Source organism: Ranitomeya imitator, chromosome 7, assembly GCF_032444005.1.
Source record: "Ranitomeya imitator isolate aRanImi1 chromosome 7, aRanImi1.pri, whole genome shotgun sequence".
In the NCBI taxonomy this organism is placed as follows: domain Eukaryota; kingdom Metazoa; phylum Chordata; class Amphibia; order Anura; family Dendrobatidae; genus Ranitomeya; species Ranitomeya imitator.
In genome coordinates this window covers 158,085,068-158,106,736 of record NC_091288.1, presented here as the reverse complement: position 1 = coordinate 158,106,736, position 21,669 = coordinate 158,085,068, and the positions used below count along the sequence as shown (strand labels likewise).

Sequence of the window (21,669 nt, the reverse complement as noted above, 5' to 3'; positions counted from 1 at the left end):
AACCTACTGCTGATCCCAAAAAAGGGATGATTTTAAATTGGTTAAAATGGAAGATATTGGGTTGGCAGCAATATTTCACTAGATCCCTGCTCTGTTTTCTGACATGGCAGAGACCGTAATGGGCATGAAATTGCATCTAGTAATTGAAGTAAAATGTGTCGGCACTCATATTGCCAGTCAGCATCTGTTGGAAAAAAATACACAGGTTTCTGTATATATCTCAACTGTAGTGCTCTGTGTCGGTAAGAAAGATTCAATACAGTCAATTCACCAAAAAATTTGCTATAAAGTGCATACAAGATATATTTACAGGATATAGTTGTGCAAATCAACGAACATTTCACATCCTCAGACACTTAAAGACTCAAGTGTCAATTGCAATTTTGAATAGTACCACTGAGTTTATCATTCAATGTACTGAAATACAAGAAAAAGAAATTCAAGCTCAGTAAAATTACAAAAAAATGAAATTCTTTTTTGGATTATGTTTTTACAGGCTCTTTACTTTGCGTGGTAAAAATGACTTGTCAACATAATGTTCCAAGTCAATGCAATTGTAGCAATATAAAACTTGTATAGTTTTTTTAAGTGGTGAAAAATTTTTACTTCTCTTGTCAGCTTCTGAGACCAGTCACATTTTAATTTTTCGCTTAATCGAGCTGTTTAAGGTCTTGTATTTTGTGCCCTGAACTGATGCTTTTATTGATACCATTTGGGTGTAAAGATCAAGTTTCAATCACTTTTTATTATATTCTTTGTGGAATTGTGGCAATTGTAATACAGCAGTTCTGGTGTTTAACCAAAAGGGTTAATTTATATTATACTTTGATAGATTGGACTATTACAATTGCGAGATATCAAAAATTATTTGTAATTTTTATTGTATTTTATTTTTAATGGGAGAAAAAGTGGTTATTACAATTTTTATATTCTCTTAGAACTTTTCACATTTTTATTACTTCATATTTTAGTTCCCTTAGAGGGCTAAACCTGCAATTGATCAATTGCTTAAGCTACAATCTATCTAAACCATCCTAGCAATCTACTGGCACACCGCAATCGAGTCATTAGGTGCTGATGGATATGTAGACCGGTTCACCCTCTGGTTAAAGCTCTTTAAATACAACTGTAAGAGTTTCATAATGTTATTTATGTGGCTTAAGTAGAGTCGGAGCTCACTTCTGTTGTGGGCACACTGTGGCTGTGTAACACGGATATCATCTGCCAGGAAATATGCATGCTCACACACACTGCGGTCTGGTCCAATGGGTGTCTTGGTCTTGATCAGGTGCATCCTCTCTTCTTACGATCGCCATCCTCCTTCCTTACTTCATGCGAATGACGCATCCTACATCATCCAAACAGAGCAAAGTACAGTAGTGCACATGCACCGTTTTACCAGGAACATCGGCGATCTTTGGCCTTTCCCCATGAATGTGTACTACAGATGTTTGCTCAGGGCAGAGCAGTATGACTACGCAGGAGCACAGTGGGGCGCACTGTGTGGATAGTGTAGGACACGTCATTCACATGAAGCAGGGAAGTAGGCTGGTGATCACAAGAAGAAAGGAGGCGCCAGACCAAAACCAGAGGTGCCCGTCAGACTGGACACCACCATCTTTTATAATAAAGCTCTTTTTTGTGCCTTGGAGAGGGGATTGAGTACATGTATACAACATACTACACTATAATGCTGTAACAGACGGCTTACAGGTGCTGGCCGTACCTTATATGGGGAAATCTTGGTGACAGGTTCCCTGTAAGGTTGCAAATTGGAGACACATACATGCCACACAAATAACACAACAGCGCCATAGTTGCATTAGCATTTTTGGTTGGTTCAAAATATTTTCTAGGGTTGTATAAGTTTGGTTGCATTTTTTGTAAACATTATACTTATGTCCAAAATGCATGGTAAACGAAAAAGTGTCACTGACAATGGATTTGATGCTGTAAGAGAAAACAAAAACATAAAAGAGCTAAAAAAAATATTGGAGCCACTAGATTTAGCAGTAACACTACCGACACTGCTGTCACTAGCCAGGATGGCAGAAGTGAAGGTACCAAACAAAGGTCACAAATAGCCTCTTTATCATCTGGGAAGCATATTAGTGAGGAAGAAGTGGAGCGTGTAATAGAATATATGGCACATCATTCAACTCATTAACGGCTGGAAGATGTTACCTCTGACAGCGACACAGTCAGATTATGTCATTATTCTGTACAGTCAACCTCATCTGACAGCAAAACACCACATTTACATAACAGACTTTCAATTTGGGCAATTATAATTCTATTTATTCAGCCTCTTAGACCACTGGTTCACAGCACCCCAGGGCTAAGGAAGATATTTCAGAAGAGCAACTGAATCCTATTCATTTATTGGATGAGAATGACAGCCATCCTTTGTCCTGAAATGGCATGGGGCTGGATGAGATGGAGTGCATAATTCAAATGCCTCACGGTGTTGCTGGCTCTGTCAGCCATGGTGATAGGGGCACTGGCAGTGGTATTGGCACTCTGAATCTACTACTACTGCCAGTGCCATTTTAGACTCCAGGGCAAATATACAGGGGCAAATCACATGTTCGTGCAAGAAACTCAACTCATTTCACTCACTGAGAAAACTGTCAGCCAAATTATTGCTAATGCTGCTGATTTTAATAATACTGTTGAATGGTGTCATGTAGGTGGAGTTGGCATTACAGAGCAGAGCCAATGTCCAGCTAAAAAGATCTTCTAGGGGAAGATTCCTTCTTCTGTGGTAAGCTGAAGAGCAGGTGTAGTCATGCCTGATGTTAGTATAGGTATCACGCTACAGGGAGTGAGACAGAGAAAAAGGTGAACCCGAAAGTGGACCCTCTGGGTCGCGGTCCCAGAGCCCCCAAGGGCAAGCAAACCTGATGGACGCACCCCTTATACAGGGAGTGTTAGGAGCAGGCCCAAGGAGGATGGAACCGCAACTACCGGAGCCAAAGGGATGACTGGGTGAAGCAGCAGAACAGGAACGTTGAGGATGACGAGGCAGTGAGCTGAAAGAAAAATACAAATATTAGGTGACGGCTGAACTAGGAGTATGAAGGCAACGGAGGACAAAGGAAACCGGAGGAAACAGAACAAGCACGGCAGTTAAGGCGCACTGGGAACTAGCACAAGGGAATGGCCCGAATTCGACGCTGGACAAGCAGAACAGCAACAACGATTATACGCACGCGCTTTACCTGAGGAAGCACCGAGCAGAAATACCCGGTGGGTGCCGCCATATTGGAAGCGGAGCAACCGGGTCATGACCTCCCAGAAAGCCGAGCGGCGGAGGAGACACTACGGCGCATGCGTGGACCACCGACGCGCCGAGAAGCATAGAAGCCAGGCAGAGAAGAAGGAGGAGGGACGTTGGGAGCGCGCTGGCCGGACAGGTAAGTATCGACGATCGTGACAGTTATCACGCTACACGGGAGAGACAGAGAAAAAGGTGAACCCGAAAGTGGACCCTCTGGGTCGCTGTCCCAAAGCCTCCAAGGGCGAGCAAACCTGATGGAAGCACCCCCTATACAGGGAGTGTTAGGAGCAGGCCCAAGGAGGATGGAACCACAACTGCCGGAGCCAAAGGGACGACTGGGTGAAGCAGCAGAACAGGAACGTTGAGGATAACGAGGCAGTGAGCTGAAAGAAAAATACAAATATTAGGTGACGGCTGAACTAGGAGTATGAAGGCAGCGGAGGACCAAGGAAGCCGGAGGAAACAGAACAAGCACGGAAGGAAAGGAGCACTGGGAACTAGCACAAGGGAATGGCCTGAATACGACGCTGGACAAGCAGAACAGCAACAACGATGATACGCAGGCACTTTACCTGAGGAAGCGCCGAGCAGAAATACCCGGTGGGCGCCGCCATATTGGAGGCGGAGCCATCGGGTCACGACCTCCCAGAAATCCGAGCGGCGGAGGAGACACTACTGCGCATGCGTGGACCACCGACGCGCCGAGAAGCATAGAAGCCAGGCAGAGAAGAAGGAGGAGGGACGTTGGGAGCGCGCTGGCCGGACAGGTAAGTATCGATGATTGTGACAGTTATCACGCTACACGGGAGTGAGACAGAGAAAAAGATGAACCCGAAAGTGGACCCTCTGAATCACGGTCCCAGAGCCCCCAAGGGCGAGCAAACCTGATGGACGCACCCCTTATACAGGGAGTGTTAGGAGCAGGCCCAAGGAGGGTGGAGCCACAACTGCCGGAGCCAAAGGGACGACTGGGTGAAGCAGCAGAACAGGAACGTTGAGGATGATGAGGCAGTGAGCTGAAAGAAAAATACAAATATTAGGTGACGGCTGAACTAGGAGTATGAAGGCAGCGGAGAACAAAGGAAACCGGAGGAAACAGAACAGGCACGGAAGGAAAGGAGCACTGGGAACTAGCACAAGGGAATGGCCCGAATATGATGCTGGACAAGCAGAACAGCAACAACGACGATACACAGGCGCTTTACCTGAGGAAGCGTCGAGCAGAAATACCCGGTGGGCGCTGCCATATTGGAGACGGAGCCACCGGGTCACGACCTCCCAGAAAGCCGAGCGGCGGAGGAGACACTACGGCGCATGCGTGGACCGCCGGCGCGCCGAGAAGCATAGAAGCCGGGCAGAGAAGAATGAGGAAGGACATTGGGAGCGCGTCAGCCGGACAGGTAAGTACCAACGATCGTGACAATAAGAAGCTAAATAGTGCCTGGCAGCTCTGGTGTTAGCAATATACGGACACCTCAGGTGTCGGAATTATTTTCCACATTCTATGAGGACCAATCTATTCCAGTATATAGGCTCCATTTTTTTAGGTAAAAAAGGATACACCTTGGCACAAATGGACTAGGAACTACATTTCTCGGTCAGCACATGGAACGACATGTGGGGAAATTAAACTAGCCAGCCAGATGAGCAAGGCTCAAGCTATCCTCCTACTTCTAGTCATGAACATGTTTCTGGTAGCTAATCCACATCCAAAACCTTTTGAGTAAATGCACAACTAATGGCAGACTCATGCAGTCAATGGTATTGCACAACTAAAAGCAGACTCATTGTTTACTAATAGCTCCACACCAGGCAATTCTCATAGACTTCTTTCACATCCTCCTCAATGATCGTCTCCTAATCCCCACCATAACTGGATATCTCCTTATCAACTATAATCAAGCAGCCATGTAAGTGACAATGGAAAAAGCATCATGGCTGCCATGCAATTAAGCAAAGTAACACTTGCTCACTGCATGGCGCATGCCCTCAGGTTAATTGCACATTCAAAAAAATAAAATGGACTCACTGAAACAAGATTGTGCTCATTATCAAAAGAGTTTGTGGGTACTTCGGCCATTCTTACCTGAAGAACAGCCACCAGATTTACAGCAACAGAACATTTCTTACTGAGCCGATGGCTGATTTGCAGCGTGATGGAATTCACGACTGAATATTGCAGCATCTGTATGATCAACATCAGGTAGTGACTGTGACGAGACAGGTAATATTATGTAACATAGAAACTTCAGCTTGTGTTACCTTGATGTCCACCATTGGTAAGTGATGAAGGCCATGTGTCACTTAATGAAAAAAGGTCCAATATTTGCTACAAGAAACAACTTCGCCTTTAGCAGGCAAAGATGCGACAAGACATAGAGCAAATTCTAAAATTTTCTCAAGGCCATTGGTCTTTTCGGTTTGTTTTCCTGAAAGTGAAAAACCACTTTAAGTATGCTAATTTATTTCAATGAGCAGCATGGTGGCTTAATAGTTAGCATCCTTGACTTGCAGCATTGGAGTTCTGGGTTCACATCTCACCAAGGGCACAACTGTTGTGAATTCTGTGGCTGAGTTCACTTCTGTGGTCACAAGTGGTATTGCAGTCTCTGGGCTTCCTCCCTCAGGTGTTTTGGTGAGCTCGTTGGCTGCCTTGCTATTTAGCTCCACCTGAGTCTGTCTTCCTTGCTCCTTGTCAATGTTCCAGTGTTGGATCTGAGCTACTGCATCTTTCCTTGGGCCTGCTGCTCTGCTAGATAAGTGCTTCTAGTTTGTTTTCTGTTTTTTTCTGTCCAGCTTGCTATTGTCTTTTGCTGGAAGCTCTGAGAAGCAGAGGGGTGCACCGCCGTGCTGTTAGTTCGGCACGGTGGGTCTTTTTGCCCCTTTGCGTGGTTTTCGTTTTAGGGTTTTTTGTAGACTGCATAGTTCTCTTGCTATCCTCGCTCTGTCTAGAATATCGGGCCTCACTTTGCTGAATCTATTTCATTCCTACGTTTGTCTTTTCATCTTGCAAACAGTCATTATATGTGGGGGGCTGCCTATTCCTTTGGGGTATTTCTCTGAGGTAAGTCAGGCTTGTATTTCTATCTTCAGGCTAGTCAGCTCCTCAGGCAGTGCCGAGTTGCATAGGTAGTTGTTAGGCGCAATCCACTGCTGCTTATAGTTGTGTGAGGATAGATCAGGTTCTGCAGTCTACAGAGATTCCACGTCTCAGAGCTCGTCCTATTGTTTTTGGTTATTGCCAGATCTCTGTATGTGCGCTGATTACTGCACGCTGTGTTGCCTGATTGCCAGCCATAACAGTACAAGGAGCCACACCAATGATTCCCAATAGAGGGAAAAAAGAAATCCTGACATCATTTTTTTTTCTTAGCTCTGTCTTCAGTCTTTTTTTTCCCCTAGACATTAGAGTGCTTCAGGACACAGCTGTGGACATGGATATTCAGGCTCTGTGCTCCTCAATGGATAATCTCGTTGTAAATGTACAAAAGATTCAAGATACTATTGATCAGAAATCGATGCTAGAACCAAGAATTCCGATTCCTGATTTGTTTTTTGGTGACAGAACTAAGTTCCTGAGCTTCAGAAATAATTGTAAGCTATTTTTGGCCTTGAAACCTCATTCTTCTGGTAATCCTATTCAACAGGTTTTGATTATTATTTCTTTTTTGCGCGGCGACCCACAGGACTGGGCGTTTTCTCTTGCACCAGGAGATTCTGCATTGAGTAATGTTGATGCATTTTTCCTGGCGCTCGGATTGCTTTACAATGAGCCTAATTCAGTGGATCAGGCTGAGAAAAATCTGCTGGCTTTATGCCAGGGTCAGGATGATGTAGAAGTATATTGTCAGAAATTTAGGAAATGGTCAGTACTCACTCTGTGGAATGAATCTGCACTAGCGGCTTTGTTCAGAAAGGGTCTCTCTGAAGCTCTTAAGGATGTAATGGTGGGATTTCCTATGCCTGCTGGTTTGAATGAGTCTATGTCCTTGGCCATTCAGATCGGTCGTCGCTTGCGCGAGCGTAAATCTGTGCACCATCTGGCGGTACTGCCTGAGAGTAAACCTGAGCCTATGCAGTGCGACAGGACTATGACTAAAGTAGAACGGCAAGAACACAGACGTCTGAACAGACTGTGTTTCTATTGTGGTGATTCTACTCATGCTATTTCTAATTGTCCTAAACGCACTAGGCGGTTCGATAGCTCTGCCGTTATTGGTACTGTACAGTCCAAATTCCTTTTGTCCATTACCTTAATGTGCTCTTTGTCATCGTATTCTGTCATGGCGTTTGTGGATTCAGGCGCTGCCCTGAATCTGATGGATTTGGATTATGCTAAACGTTGTGGATTTTTCTTGGAGCCTTTGCGGTGTCCTATTCCGTTGAGAGGAATTGATGCTACACCTTTGGCCAAGAATAAGCCTCAGTACTGGGCCCAGCTGACCATGTGCATGGCTCCTGCACATCAGGAAGTTATTCGCTTTCTGGTACTGCATAATTTGCATGATGTGGTCGTGTTGGGGTTGCCATGGCTACAAACCCATAATCCAGTATTGGATTGGAACTCTATGTCGGTAACCAGCTGGGGTTGTCAGGGAGTACATGGTGATGTTCCATTTTTGTCTATTTCGTCATCCATTCCTTCTGACATCCCAGAGTTCTTGTCGGACTTTCAGGATGTATTTGAAGAGTCCAAGTCTGATGCCCTACCTCCGCATAGGAATTGTGATTGTGCTATCGATTTGATTCCTGGTAGTAAATTCCCTAAGGGTCGTTTATTTAATTTGTCCGTACCTGAACACACCGCTATGCGCAGTTATGTGAAGGAGTCCCTGGAGAAGGGACATATTCGCCCATCGTCGTCACCATTGGGAGCAGGGTTCTTTTTTGTAGCCAAGAAGGATGGTTCGCTAAGACCGTGTATTGATTACCGCCTTCTTAATAAGATCACTGTTAAGTTTCAGTATCCCTTGCCATTGATTTCTGACTTGTTTGCTCGGATTAAGGGGGCTAGTTGGTTTACTAAGATTGATCTTCGTGGTGCGTATAATCTGGTGAGAATCAGGCAGGGAGATGAATGGAAAACGGCATTTAATACGCCCGAGGGTCATTTTGAGTATCTGGTGATGCCGTTCGGACTTGCCAATGCTCCATCTGTTTTTCAGTCTTTTATGCATGACATTTTCCGTGAGTATCTGGATAAATTCTTGATTGTTTACTTGGATGACATTTTGATCTTCTCAGATGATTGGGAGTCTCATGTGAAGCAAGTCAGAATGGTTTTCCAGGTACTGCGTGCTAATTCCTTGTTCGTGAAGGGATCAAAGTGTCTCTTCGGTGTGCAGAAAGTTTCATTTTTGGGGTTCATCTTTTCCCCTTCTACTATCGAGATGGATCCGGTTAAGGTTCAGGCCATCCAGGATTGGACTCAGCCGACATCTCTAAAAAGTCTGCAGAAATTCCTGGGCTTTGCTAATTTTTATCGTCGCTTCATCTGTAATTTTTCTAGCATTGCCAGACCATTGACCGATTTGACCAAGAAGGGTGCTGATTTGGTTAATTGGTCTTCTGCTGCCGTGGAAGCTTTTCAGGAGTTGAAGCGTCGTTTTTGCTGTGCCCCTGTGTTGTGTCAACCTGATGTTTCTCTTCCGTTCCAGGTCGAGGTTGATGCTTCTGAGATTGGTGCAGGGGCGGTTTTGTCACAGAGAGGTTCTGGTTGCTCAGTGTTCAAACCATGTGCTTTCTTTTCCAGGAAATTTTCTGCTGCTGAGCGTAATTATGATGTGGGCAACCGAGAGTTGCTGGCCATGAAGTGGGCATTCGAGGAGTGGCGTCATTGGCTTGAGGGTGCTAAGCATCGCGTGGTGGTATTGACTGATCATAAGAACTTGACTTATCTCGAGTCTGCCAAGCGCTTGAATCCTAGACAGGCCCGTTGGTCGTTATTTTTTGCTCGTTTTGATTTTGTGATTTCATACCTTCCGGGCTCTAAAAATGTGAAGGCGGATGCTCTGTCTAGGAGTTTTGTGCCCGACTCTCCGGGGTTATCTGAGCCGGCGAGTATCCTCAAGGAAGGAGTCATTGTGTCTGCCATCTCCCCTGATTTGCGGAGAGTGTTGCAGAAATTTCAGGCTAATAAACCTGATCGTTGTCCGGCCGAGAAACTGTTCGTCCCTGATAGGTGGACTAGTAAAGTTATCTCTGAACTTCATTGTTCGGTGCTGGCCGGTCATCCAGGAATCTTTGGTACCAGGGAGTTGGTTGCTAGATCCTTCTGGTGGCCATCTCTGTCACGGGATGTGCGTGCTTTTGTGCAGTCCTGTGGAATTTGTGCTAGGGCTAAGCCCTGCTGTTCACGTGCCAGTGGGTTGCTTTTGCCCTTGCCGGTCCCGAAGAGGCCTTGGACACATATTTCGATGGATTTCATTTCTGACCTTCCCGTTTCTCAAAAAATGTCGGTCATTTGGGTGGTCTGTGATCGCTTTTCTAAAATGGTCCATCTGGTGCCCTTGGTTAAATTGCCTTCCTCCTCTGATTTGGTGCCTTTGTTCTTCCAGCATGTGGTTCGTTTACATGGCATTCCTGAGAATATTGTTTCTGACAGAGGTTCCCAGTTTGTCTCGAGGTTCTGGCGAGCCTTTTGTGGTAGGTTGGGCATTGACCTATCTTTCTCCTCGGCCTTCCATCCTCAGACTAATGGCCAGACCGAACGAACCAATCAGACCTTGGAAACATATCTGAGATGTTTTGTTTCCGCTGACCAGGATGATTGGGTGTCATTTTTGCCGTTGGCTGAGTTCGCCCTTAATAATCGGGCCAGCTCGGCTACCTTGGTCTCTCCATTTTTCTGCAATTCTGGGTTCCATCCTCGTTTCTCTTCAGGACAGGTTGAGTCTTCGGACTGTCCTGGTGTGGATTCTGTGGTGGACAGGTTGCAGCAGATCTGGACTCAGGTAGTGGACAATTTGACCTTGTCCCAGGAGAAGGCTCAGCTTTTCGCTAATCGCAGACGCCGTGTGGGACCCCGACTTCGTGTTGGGGATTTGGTTTGGTTATCTTCTCGTCATATTCCTATGAAGGTTTCCTCTCCTAAATTTAAACCTCGTTTTATTGGTCCGTATAGGATTTCTGAGATTCTCAATCCGGTGTCTTTTCGTCTGACCCTCCCAGACTCCTTTTCCATACATAATGTATTCCATAGGTCGTTGTTGAGGAGATACGTGGCACCTATGGTTCCATCTGTGGAGCCTCCTGCCCCTGTTTTGGTGGAGGGGGAATTGGAGTATATTGTGGAGAAGATTTTGGATTCTCGTGTCTCTAGATGGAAACTCCAGTATCTGGTCAAATGGAAGGGTTATGCTCAGGAAGATAATTCCTGGGTTTTTGCCTCTGATGTCCATGCCCCAGATCTTGTTCGTGCCTTTCATGTGGCTCATCCTGGTCGGCCTGGGGGTTCTGGTGAGGGTTCGGTGACCCCTCCTCAAGGGGGGGGTACTGTTGTGAATTCTGTGGCTGAGTTCACTTCTGTGGTCACAAGTGGTATTGCAGTCTCTGGGCTTCCTCCCTCAGGTGTTTTGGTGAGCTCGTTGGCTGCCTTGCTATTTAGCTCCACCTGAGTCTGTCTTCCTTGCTCATTGTCAATGTTCCAGTGTTGGATCTGAGCTACTGCATCTTTCCTTGGGCCTGCTGCTCTGCTAGATAAGTGCTTCTAGTTTGTTTTCTGTTTTTTTCTGTCCAGCTTGCTATTGTCTTTTGCTGGAAGCTCTGAGAAGCAGAGGGGTGCACCGCCGTGCTGTTAGTTCGGCACGGTGGGTCTTTTTGCCCCTTTGCGTGGTTTTCGTTTTAGGGTTTTTTGTAGACTGCATAGTTCTCTTGCTATCCTCGCTCTGTCTAGAATATCGGGCCTCACTTTGCTGAATCTATTTCATTCCTACGTTTGTCTTTTCATCTTGCTAACAGTCATTATAAGTGGGGGGCTGCCTATTCCTTTGGGGTATTTCTCTGAGGTAAGTCAGGCTTGTATTTCTATCTTCAGGCTAGTCAGCTCCTCAGGCAGTGCCGAGTTGCATAGGTAGTTGTTAGGCGCAATCCACTGCTGCTTATAGTTGTGTGAGGATAGATCAGGTTCTGCAGTCTACAGAGATTCCACGTCTCAGAGCTCGTCCTATTGTTTTTGGTTATTGCCAGATCTCTGTATGTGCGCTGATTACTGCACGCTGTGTTGCCTGATTGCCAGCCATAACACACAACTACATGAATTTGCCTTGGTTTTCTCTGGGTACTCCTTCGAGAATTCCAAATACAGACTAATAAGAAAATTAGAATATGAGGACAATATATGGAAGGTGCTGTATAAGCTAGCATAATTAAAAAATAATGGGAAATAAGCCACTTGGAGACACCTCTGTACGAGACTTATCTGTTGCTGAAACAATTAATGGGCAATCCTTTGAACAGAAGAAAAAATTATCATACTTATTATATCAAAGAAAGGTAAACAATCAAATGTGGCAAATATTAATATTTAAGCCACCGAGTATGATAGTATGGGCTTAAGGCCTTAAAGGGAACCTGTCAGCAGGATTGTGCACAGTAACCTACACACAGAGTCAGGTCGGCGCTGTTAGACTGATTACAATGATACCTGGGAGATAAAATCCGTCTTGTGGTTGTTGTATAATCTTTCAGTTTTGAGTTAATGATATGCTGTGCTTCAGAGCGGGCCTGGAGGTGTGGGGGTCTTCATGTTGTGCTCTGATGAGGTACTCATGTGTATGGCTTCTGACAGGTCACTTATCCCTCACTGACCCGCCCCCTATTTTACATAATGAATATTACATATATGTGCAGTTAATTATCTTTTTTGATGGTATACATTAATTCTTTAAAAAAAAATCAGTCTGAAAATGCCACCGGTCGAGCCTGCACAGTAGCATCTATCGGCGATCCTGCGGCACCATCTTGGAAGAGGCAAATTTTATTTTTCTGTAGCAAGATGGCACCAACAGTTGCTACTGAGCAGGCAAGGCCGGGGCCATTTTCAGACCGATTTTTAATGAATTAATGCATACCATAAAAAAAAATAATTAACTGCACATTATAGATGCGATAATGCGGCTGTGGCGCTTTCCTGCAGAAGGTGATATTTTTTCATTAAAGATATATAAAATTCATTATATAAAATAGGGGACAGGTCAGTGAGGGATCAGTGACCTGTCAGCAGTCTGCATTCTGAATAGCTAATCAGAGCACCACATGAATACCCTCACAGGCCGCCCCAGAACACGAGCATATCATTAACTCAAAACTGAAAATAAAGATTAAACAACAACCACAAGACAGATTTCATCACCTGGTATTATTGTAATCAGTATAATGGCGCCGACCTGACACTGTCTGTCGGTTACTGAGCACAATCCTGCTGACAGGTTCCCTTTAATGAAACCTTTGACAACAAACTATCTATAGTTATTATTTTATTAATTCAACTTAGTCCTAGAACAACAAAACGTGCTATAAATGGGCAATCTCACAAAAATAATCCTGTTTAGATAGCCCAATAATCTGCAGATTTGTTTGACTCCTCTGACTTACTGCATTGATGATCAGCTGTTTTAGTCCAAGGAACATCTGGATTTGTATTTCTTATTCATGAAAATGTGACAGGAAATAGGTGGAGGGGCAACTAGGCCACTTTCCTCAGTCCAGGGTGTCATGAGGTTATGTTAATACATTTGACAATATTCATTTCACAAACATTATATCTTTAGTGTGAAACTGCATTTCCATAGAAATTATTTGTATTATATTTACTTCCAAATTATCTTTTCTCTGCCACCCCATTTTTATAACACTTTTACTGTTTGTTTTTTCAGCGATATATATTTTATGTTAATAAAGGAGATCATGGATTTGACAACAATGAAATGGACATGAAGATGATTTTTCGCGCCTTTGGCCCCGACTTTAAAAAGAATTACATTTCAGAGTCATTTGACAGCATTCACATATATCCCCTTATGTGCAAACTCTTGGGGGTCATTCCAGAGCTACACAACGGCTCGATTGCAGTAACTCAAGACATGATTTTAAGTACAGGTAACACAGACGGGCCAGATGAGCCGGGGGAGACCAATGATGACCAAAATAGTAAGTAACATCAAGACCATGGTTTACTTAATACTTGTGTTTAACAAAAAAAATGTGTTCAATAGAATATAGCTATTATCCAGAATACTGAACACTGCTCCATGCTCAGTTACTATTATTGCACCTGATATTTTTATTTGAGGGTGAATCCTCAAATAGCAGCAAATACGGGGTCTTTCCCATATGCAGCCAAGCCTTTAGCAGAAAGACCTAAAAAGGTTGTTCACCACTTGGACAATCCTTTTTCATTCCTCATGTTTGGCCTAGGTAAAATAAAAACACCTATACTCACCTTTCCTGTGGTGTCGGCACTTGCATTCCCAGGGCTTGAATGTCTGGATCTAGAGTCTGCCATGACGGATAGACATATATGATAATGAAAAAGCCCAAATTTATTTTGTATTACCTTATGTAATTATATCAACAGCAAATTACTGCAAATGTATACCAGGCATTTATTTTGTATAATCTTTCTGACATAGTCAATACATGCAATGTTGATCTAGACACTTCCTATCATATTTTGCTATCATGATTAATGTTTATTTTTTGGCATTTAATTATTGATCTGGTATATCTTTTTCAAGAATGTGCATTTATTGCTGCTGTAAGCATTTAGAATCTATACAGTGATTTGGAGCTGTGTCCCCTTTGGGCTATAGACACCCTTTTAGTGAGTACTTTGTACTATATTTAATTGAATTAATAAAGTGAAAAGTTTTATCAATATCATTTTATGAAAAAAAGCACTTCTTTGTCCTCTATTAGATATTTTAGAGGCTAGTATGTTTCAGCTTTTGTGGAGTGTTACCCCCATTTGACTACAGAGATTGGTTTCTTTTAGACTATTATGTTTATTATTTCCGGTGCTCGGCAGGGTTGTTATGTCATGTGAGCCCTGCGCCCAACCATCACCGGCGACACTGTCCCCACCTTCGGATGTATTGAACATCAACAGGAAGTTAGTACTGCAGCTGATCCCTGACTTCCTCTTGACTTTCGATTTTTCCAAATGCAGGGACAGTGCAGATTCGTCACTGGGCTCACATGTCATAAAAACCTCAGGTAAGCCCCAGGAAGTCGAGTACCTCTAGTAAAATAAAACTAAGTGATACATCCCGTACCGGTGCTATTCTAGCACTTGGTCTCCAAGGGCTCACGTGACATTAGTAAAGCAGTTTTCCCACAAATAATGTTCATTTTAATCAACATTTTAATCAATAGATTTTTGACTAATAATGCATTCCACGATTGGATGTATTTCAAGAAATTGTTCCTGTGCTGAGATAATCTTATACATGTTCACCGCTGTGTACTGTGTAATGCCTGTGTCTGACCGTACAGGAACATAGTCTGATCATACCACAGCTCCTGGGCACTGGGGGAAGCAAAAGAGTATACAGACATGACAGCGCGGGATCGCAGCTGATTCTTTCTGTGAGGTAAAACATTTCCTAAAAACAGCCAGTGAAATGTTCTGCCTTACAGAAATAATTATTTGCGATCCCATGCTGTAAGATTTTCTCAGCACATAAGATAAAGGAAAATGTTCTCCAGCGGCAAACTTACAGTGAATAAAATGATTTTCTTGTTGGATGAAGAAACTCCTTTATTGTACCAGCATGTGGAATAAAAAAGCTGGCCCCCTAGAGAGTAGCATTCATAGAAGCTGATGCGTTTCAGCAAAAAGCCTTAATCATGGTGTATCAAACCATACTGAACAGAGTCCTGATATATCTTACCTACTCCCAACTAAGGTGCAATAAATCAGGGTTTGTTAATTTTAACAAAGTTTAATCCTAAAGTATGGGGTAGGAGTTTCAGAGTCAAAGACTCATGGCTGAAGTCATACAGCCAGGGTCAGATACATGCTACCCGTGGAACATGCAGCATGTATCAGCTGTCAGGTAATCTTTAAGTACAGTAATTTGGCCTACTTGTCAATATTTGTGAATTTAGAATAAGTCCAATTATTTTACTTACATGGTTTTTACTTTTATTGAGTTGTACTTTTAGTCATTACATTGTTGGGTGTGTAGTTTGCATTTGACAACTTATTTAATTCTCTCACTATCTCTTTGCTTTACCTCCAGTATAACGACTGTCAGTGACACATGTAATACCTACAAGAACCAAAAACCCTGCTGTAACTAAATAAGTAAAAAACAAAAGTGCATTTAAATAACACAGGTTTCTTAGTAATACTGCTGTTTTTGATAAAAAAAAATAGCATAAAAGCCATCCCTCCTCGACAAGGTGACTCAGATCGGGACGGTCCTAATATTAAAAACTTGACCATGTGTCAGAGTTGACCTCAGTGTGTGAATAAGGGCAGACAAAAGGACCGGGTCCCAACCAGTGGACACCAGTCTGGGGAAGCCTTTAAGTGTAAGTTCCAGCTCAGGAAAGGGAGGCCACACCCCGGCTTGCATAGAATGCAAAAATACAAAGAAAAAAACCCAAAACTGAGCTTGGTTTGAGTTGGTATACATGCAGCACATAAACGCATGTTCACATTGGCCATAAAACATATAAAACCTACAAGAAGCAAAATGAGCAAAAACCGTGCTGTAACTAAATAAGTAAAACTTAAATAAGTAAAAAGCAAAAGTGCATTTAAATAACACAGAGTTCTTAGTAATACTGTTTTTAATTAAAATGTATATCATGTACCCTGATATAACAGATCTCTTCTTGACTGTAACTGTTTTATGCTTTGTCCTTTTGCAGATGACGCCATATTTATAGCAGTGATTGTGCTATCTTCGGTATGTGGAGTGCTCCTGCTAATCTTCCTATTCTATGTGCCATACACAGCCGTGAAGAGGAAGAAAGGGTAAATACTAAAAAATAAAATCTGTTAGAAAGGTTGTGCTCATAATTCCCATTTTAGCAGCATCTGTTTGTATTTTTAAGATGGTAAGAATTATTGAAACTTGGGAATGATTATGATTAGTACAAAATAGCTCTTTTCCATAGATACTAAGAGACCAAGTCTGTCATTCTGAAAATGTCATGTTAAGGAAGCAATCTAAGGCTCTATCCACACATCTATACATCTATGTGATTGTTAGCATCTGATAGAGGTGGACCAATTTTTCTCTTAGCTACGGCAATGCTGGTGCCTGTGCAAAATTTGGTCAGATGCAGTTGACTGAAAAAGCAGTAACCTGTTAGTCATAAACCAGAGCCAGAGACAGCTGGAGTGCGAACAGTATCTGGACAGGCAGAAGAAGATCAAGTGCAAGGTCCAAGCCCTGCTAAAGTTGTGCCTCATAAGCAAAAAACTTCAATGTCATGTATCATGTTAATCAGCTTCTAAACGCCATTACAGTCTTGTATTTAGAGTCCAAAATCCAACTGATAGATCCTCTTTAAAAATGAATCTCTGTCTCTGCCGCCATCCCTGACAGCCATAATAAATCCTAGGTGCCTAGCAATCACGTTTCTAAGGGTTGATGGGAGCCAGTGTGAATGAGCAATAATTCCATTTAATCATTGGTCAGTGATTGACAGGCTGTTAACTATTTACATGCTGCTGTCACTGACAGCAGCATGTAAATAGTTAACAGCAGTGATCAAAACTCAGCATTGATTACTACTGTTAGACACAGAAGCATCCACATATAATGTATATACCGTAATGTAATATCGCCGGCAGCCACAGCATGTGGAGGGAGCTCAGCTCCTGAGTGTTCTCTGAACACGGACACCCCTTTGCTATTCTGGTACATAGTTTATTTTAAGTGAAATGGTTTTATGAGATAAGAAAAACATGTTACTTGCTATCTATCATCTTTCTGTGTGTCTATCATGTCTGTCTGTCTATCATCTATCTATATATCTATCTATCTATCTATCTATCTATCTATCTATCTATCTGTGTGTCTATCTATGACTATCCATTATATGTGATTTCCACAGCATTATTCCAGAGTAAATTAACTTGAATATTAAGCGCAGCGTTCATCTGTACAATCTACTGACAGACATTTATTACTTTCTCTGATCTCTTTACTGGTCCCAAAAAATAATTCAGACAAGATTGTGTGACAACAGATTGATTCAATTTTTCTTTGCTTATATTTTGTCTCTTGACAGAGCGAAGAAAGAAAGAGAAGAGGAAAGACGGGAAGATGACATTAAAGAAGACAAACAACCACAGACGTCACTGTAGATTATTAACTTCAATCATTTAGTCTTATGTGTGAAGCAAGATCACAAAAGAACATCTGCATGAGAGACAAAACTTTTCACATTTTGCCACTTAATATAGATTTCACACATCTATTTAGTGCACCGTATTGATCCTGAGTCTATAACATGCATTTTAGTTCTGGAATGTGCAGTTAATGCATTATATATCTACTATATAAAGCTGAATGTGTGTATGTGTGTGTGTGTGTGTGTATGTGTGTGTGTATGTGTGTGTGTGTGTGTGTGTGTATGTGTGTATGTACTGTATGTATGTATGTATGTCCGGGATTGGCATCTGCACCGTCGCAGCTACAGCCACAAAATTTTGCACAGTCACACGTCTGGACCCCGAGAGCGTCATAGGCTATATTGTGAGGCGAAATTTTAACCCCGCGCGTTCCAATTCACCAAACAATTTTGCCCCTATCTACATAATGGGGAAAAAAGTGAAAGGAAAAGTGTTGGAGGCGTCGCAGCTACAGCAACAAAATTTTGCACAGTCACACGTCTGGACCCTGAGAGCGTCATAGGCTACGTTGTGAGGTGAAATTTTAACCCCGCGCTTTCCAATTCACCAAACAATTTTGCCCCTATCTACATAATGGGGAAAAAGTGAAATGAAAAGTGTTGGAGGCGTCGCAGGTACAGCAACAAAATTTTGCACAGTCACACGTCTGGACCCTGAGAGCGTCATAGGCTATGTTGTGAGGCGAAATTTTAACTCCGCGCTTTCCAATTCACCAAACTATTTTTCCCCTATCTACATAATGGGGAAAAGTGAAAGGAAAAGTGTTGGAGGCAAATTGACAGCTGCCAGATGTGAACAAGGGGGACTTAAAGAATGAGAGCGATGGCGCCAAAGAGTATATACCGTACAGTTGCTAAGGTGGAGCCCCGACATGGGATACTCACCACACATGGGGATATGAACACACACACAAAATGCGCCACACACTACCACGTGCTTGAACACATATACCACCCTCAGCACACATTTCACCACACATACACCAACCTCGCCACATAAAAGTCGAAACACAAAAGTCGCCGCTCAAAACTCGCCACGCGCAAAACTCGCCACATGCAAAAACTAGGCTCACGCAAAACTCGCCACAAGTGCAAAACTCACTGTTAAGGACTGGCGGAACGCACCATGTATAGATGGTACGAAACTAGGTGCGTTCGCAGTCCGAGGTCCACCGTGCAGGTAAAAGACCCTGCAGCTAGCAAGACGGACAATATGGCGGTACACTAAAGGATACACGCGTGGGTTAAACCTCACCCAGCGTGAAGAAAGCGATCCTGTTAATCCACAGGACCGCAGTACCGCACTAGTGCGCGAGCAAGTGGTCAGCGGACTTAACCCCAGAAGGGATTGGAGCCCGATTAGACCCTTGCTGGCGTAACACCGCAACTGGGTGTGTAGAGAACTTTTAGAAGTATAAGTGCACAAGAGTGCGAGCGATGCCGCACTAACGGACGCCACTAACCACCCAGACTCGGGTATGGAAAGCGCAAGGCAGGCGCACGGCGCCGTACTGGCAGGCACAGCTACAGGACGCTGAGATGTGTGTCTAGTGCTGTAGGCTAAGTCGGGCGCTAGGTAGCAGCCATACACCTTCCGCGAACAGACATTCAATAGGGAAGGGATTTCAAAGGACGACTTGCACTCACAACATACACACATCAACAATTGTTAGACAATACTAGCGCATGGCCGTGCGGTCATGCGCAGTTTATATAGGAGCAGCACAGGAAGTGGCCACAGCACTTTTGCCCTTCTAGGACCTGCCAAGAGGACCAATGGAATGTGCTGCAGAGCCTGAGCACATGACCCTCGATCTCCAACGGGAGACCTTACGCTGGGCATGCTCAGTACATGCAGACAAGGACTTAGTCCCAGAGAAGTCCGCTCGCTGCTGACCAGTACTGACTTTAATGGCAGAGACTGGAGAAGCAGCACTAACTCTCTGAACAGAGTGAGAATGAGCAAGACGCTGGGACCGACGTCCTCGCTGAGCAGGCTCCACTGCGGCTGGACAAGAATGGGAGACCGCAGCGGAAGTGGCTCGAGATTCCCCCAGTGCAGAAGCGGGAACTCGACCCCTAACATTACCCCCCCTCCTAGGACCCCCCCCTCCCTGGGTCTCGCTACGTTCAAAGGCAGCAATGAGCTGCGGAGCCCGAATGTGCTCCACAGGCTCCCAGGTTCTATCCTCTGGACCATGACCCTTCCAATCCACCAAATAAAATTTTTTGCCACGTACCACCTTGCTTCCCACAATAGCATTCACCTCAAATTCATCCGTGGATGAACCCGATGTCCCAGCAGAAGACTCAGAAAACCGAGACAAGCGAACGGGCTTTAAGAGGGAAACGTGAAAGGTATCGGTGATACCAAGGCGTGGAGGAATGGCCAAACGGTAAACCACAGGGTTGACCTGTTCCAGAACTTTAAACGGGCCAATGTAGCGAGGAGCAAACTTAGTGGACTCAACTCGCAGCCTGATGTTACGGGCGGAGAGCCACACTAAGTCGCCGGGAGCAAAGACCGGAGCGGGGCGCCGGTGTGTATCAGCCGAAACCCTCATTCTCTCCTTGGAGGCCCGGATAGCATCCTGTGTGCGGTCCCAGATGTCACGTGCCTCCACCGCCCAGTCTGCCACCCTAGAATCGGTGGAGGACACGGGCATGGGCACAGGGACACGCGGATGCTGGCCGTAATTAAGGAGAAAAGGAGTTTGACCAGTGGAATCGGCTACGGCGTTGTTCAGGGCAAATTCCGCCCAAGGTAGCAAAGATGCCCAGTCATCCTGCCTAGCAGAGACGAAATGTCGCAAATATGTCACCAGAGTCTGGTTGGTTCTCTCCACCAACCCATTCGTCTCGGGATGGTAAGCAGAGGAGAGGTTTAACTCTATGCTGAGTAAACGGCAGAGCTCTCTCCAAAACCGAGATGCGAACTGGGGACCCCGATCGCTGACAATCTTATCAGGCATACCATGCAAACGGAAAACGTGTTTAACGAACAACACCGCCAAGGCCCGTGCTGAGGGTAACCGAGGAAGCGGCACCAAATGCACCATCTTAGAGAAATGGTCAGTGACAACCCAAATAATGGAGCAGCCACGCGACTTGGGTAGACCCACCACAAAGTCCATTCCGACCATCTCCCAGGGCCTGTCTGCCACCGGTAGAGGGTAAAGCAACCCAGCAGGCCGTTGCCGAGGAGACCGATTCTGGGCGCAAGAAACGCACGCCTGAATGTAGTCCCTGACATCTCGGGCCATATGCGGCCACCAGTATGTTCTCGCCAAAAGCTCTGATGTCCTCTTTGTCCCAAAATGCCCCCCCACTCTGGAGGAGTGAGCCCAAGAGAGAACCTCCGGTCGCAAGTTAGCTGGCACGAAAGTCTTGCCCGGGGGCACAGACTCTAGCGAAACCGGAGCTACAGTTCTCAGGCTCTCAGAAGGGACAATAAGCCGAGGCTCCTCCTCCTCCTCCTCAGATGACACTACGGAGCGGGAGAGAGCGTCGGCACGAACGTTCTTCTCCCCGGAGAGAAAATGGAGAGTAAAATGGAACCGGGAGAAGAACAGGGACCATCTAGCCTGGCGAGAATTCAGCCGCTGGGCCGTCTGTATATACACCAAGTTCTTGTGGTCAGTGAAGACTTGGAAGGGAAAGCGAGCTCCCTCCAAGAGGTGTCTCCACTCTGAAAAAGCCAACTTCATAGCTAGCAACTCCCTGTCCCCGATGGAATAATTCCTCTCCGCTGGTGTGAAGGTCTTGGAGAAGAAGAAGCAAGGATGCTTCCGACCTTGAGCATCCTTTTGGAAAAGGACTGCTCCAGCACCAACGGATGAGGCATCCACCTCCAAGATGAATGGTTTATCTACATCGGGGCGATGTAGGATGGGAGCGCTAGCGAAGTGTGACTTAATCGAGAGAAAGGCCTTGGAGACCTCCTCTGACCACAACTTGGGATTTGCTCCCTTCTTGGTGAGGGCGACCAAGGGAGCTACCAAAGTTGAGAAGTGTGG

The 21,669-nt window shown here is 44.6% G+C and overlaps 1 protein-coding gene across 1 annotated transcript in view; it reads left to right on the top strand.

Annotated features, from left to right (window-relative positions):
* The window catches only part of LOC138645005 (ectonucleotide pyrophosphatase/phosphodiesterase family member 7-like), a 59,225-nt gene extending 41,454 nt beyond the window's left edge, over positions 1–17,771 (top strand). Inside the window, exons 4-6 of the mRNA XM_069733971.1 lie at positions 13,156–13,429; positions 16,160–16,265; positions 17,531–17,771. Coding sequence (XP_069590072.1) covers positions 13,156–13,429; positions 16,160–16,265; positions 17,531–17,606 — 456 coding nt within the window. The 3' untranslated portion in view covers positions 17,607–17,771. The remainder of the gene's footprint in view (positions 1–13,155; positions 13,430–16,159; positions 16,266–17,530) is intronic.
* Positions 17,772–21,669: the final 3,898 nt, after the last annotated feature.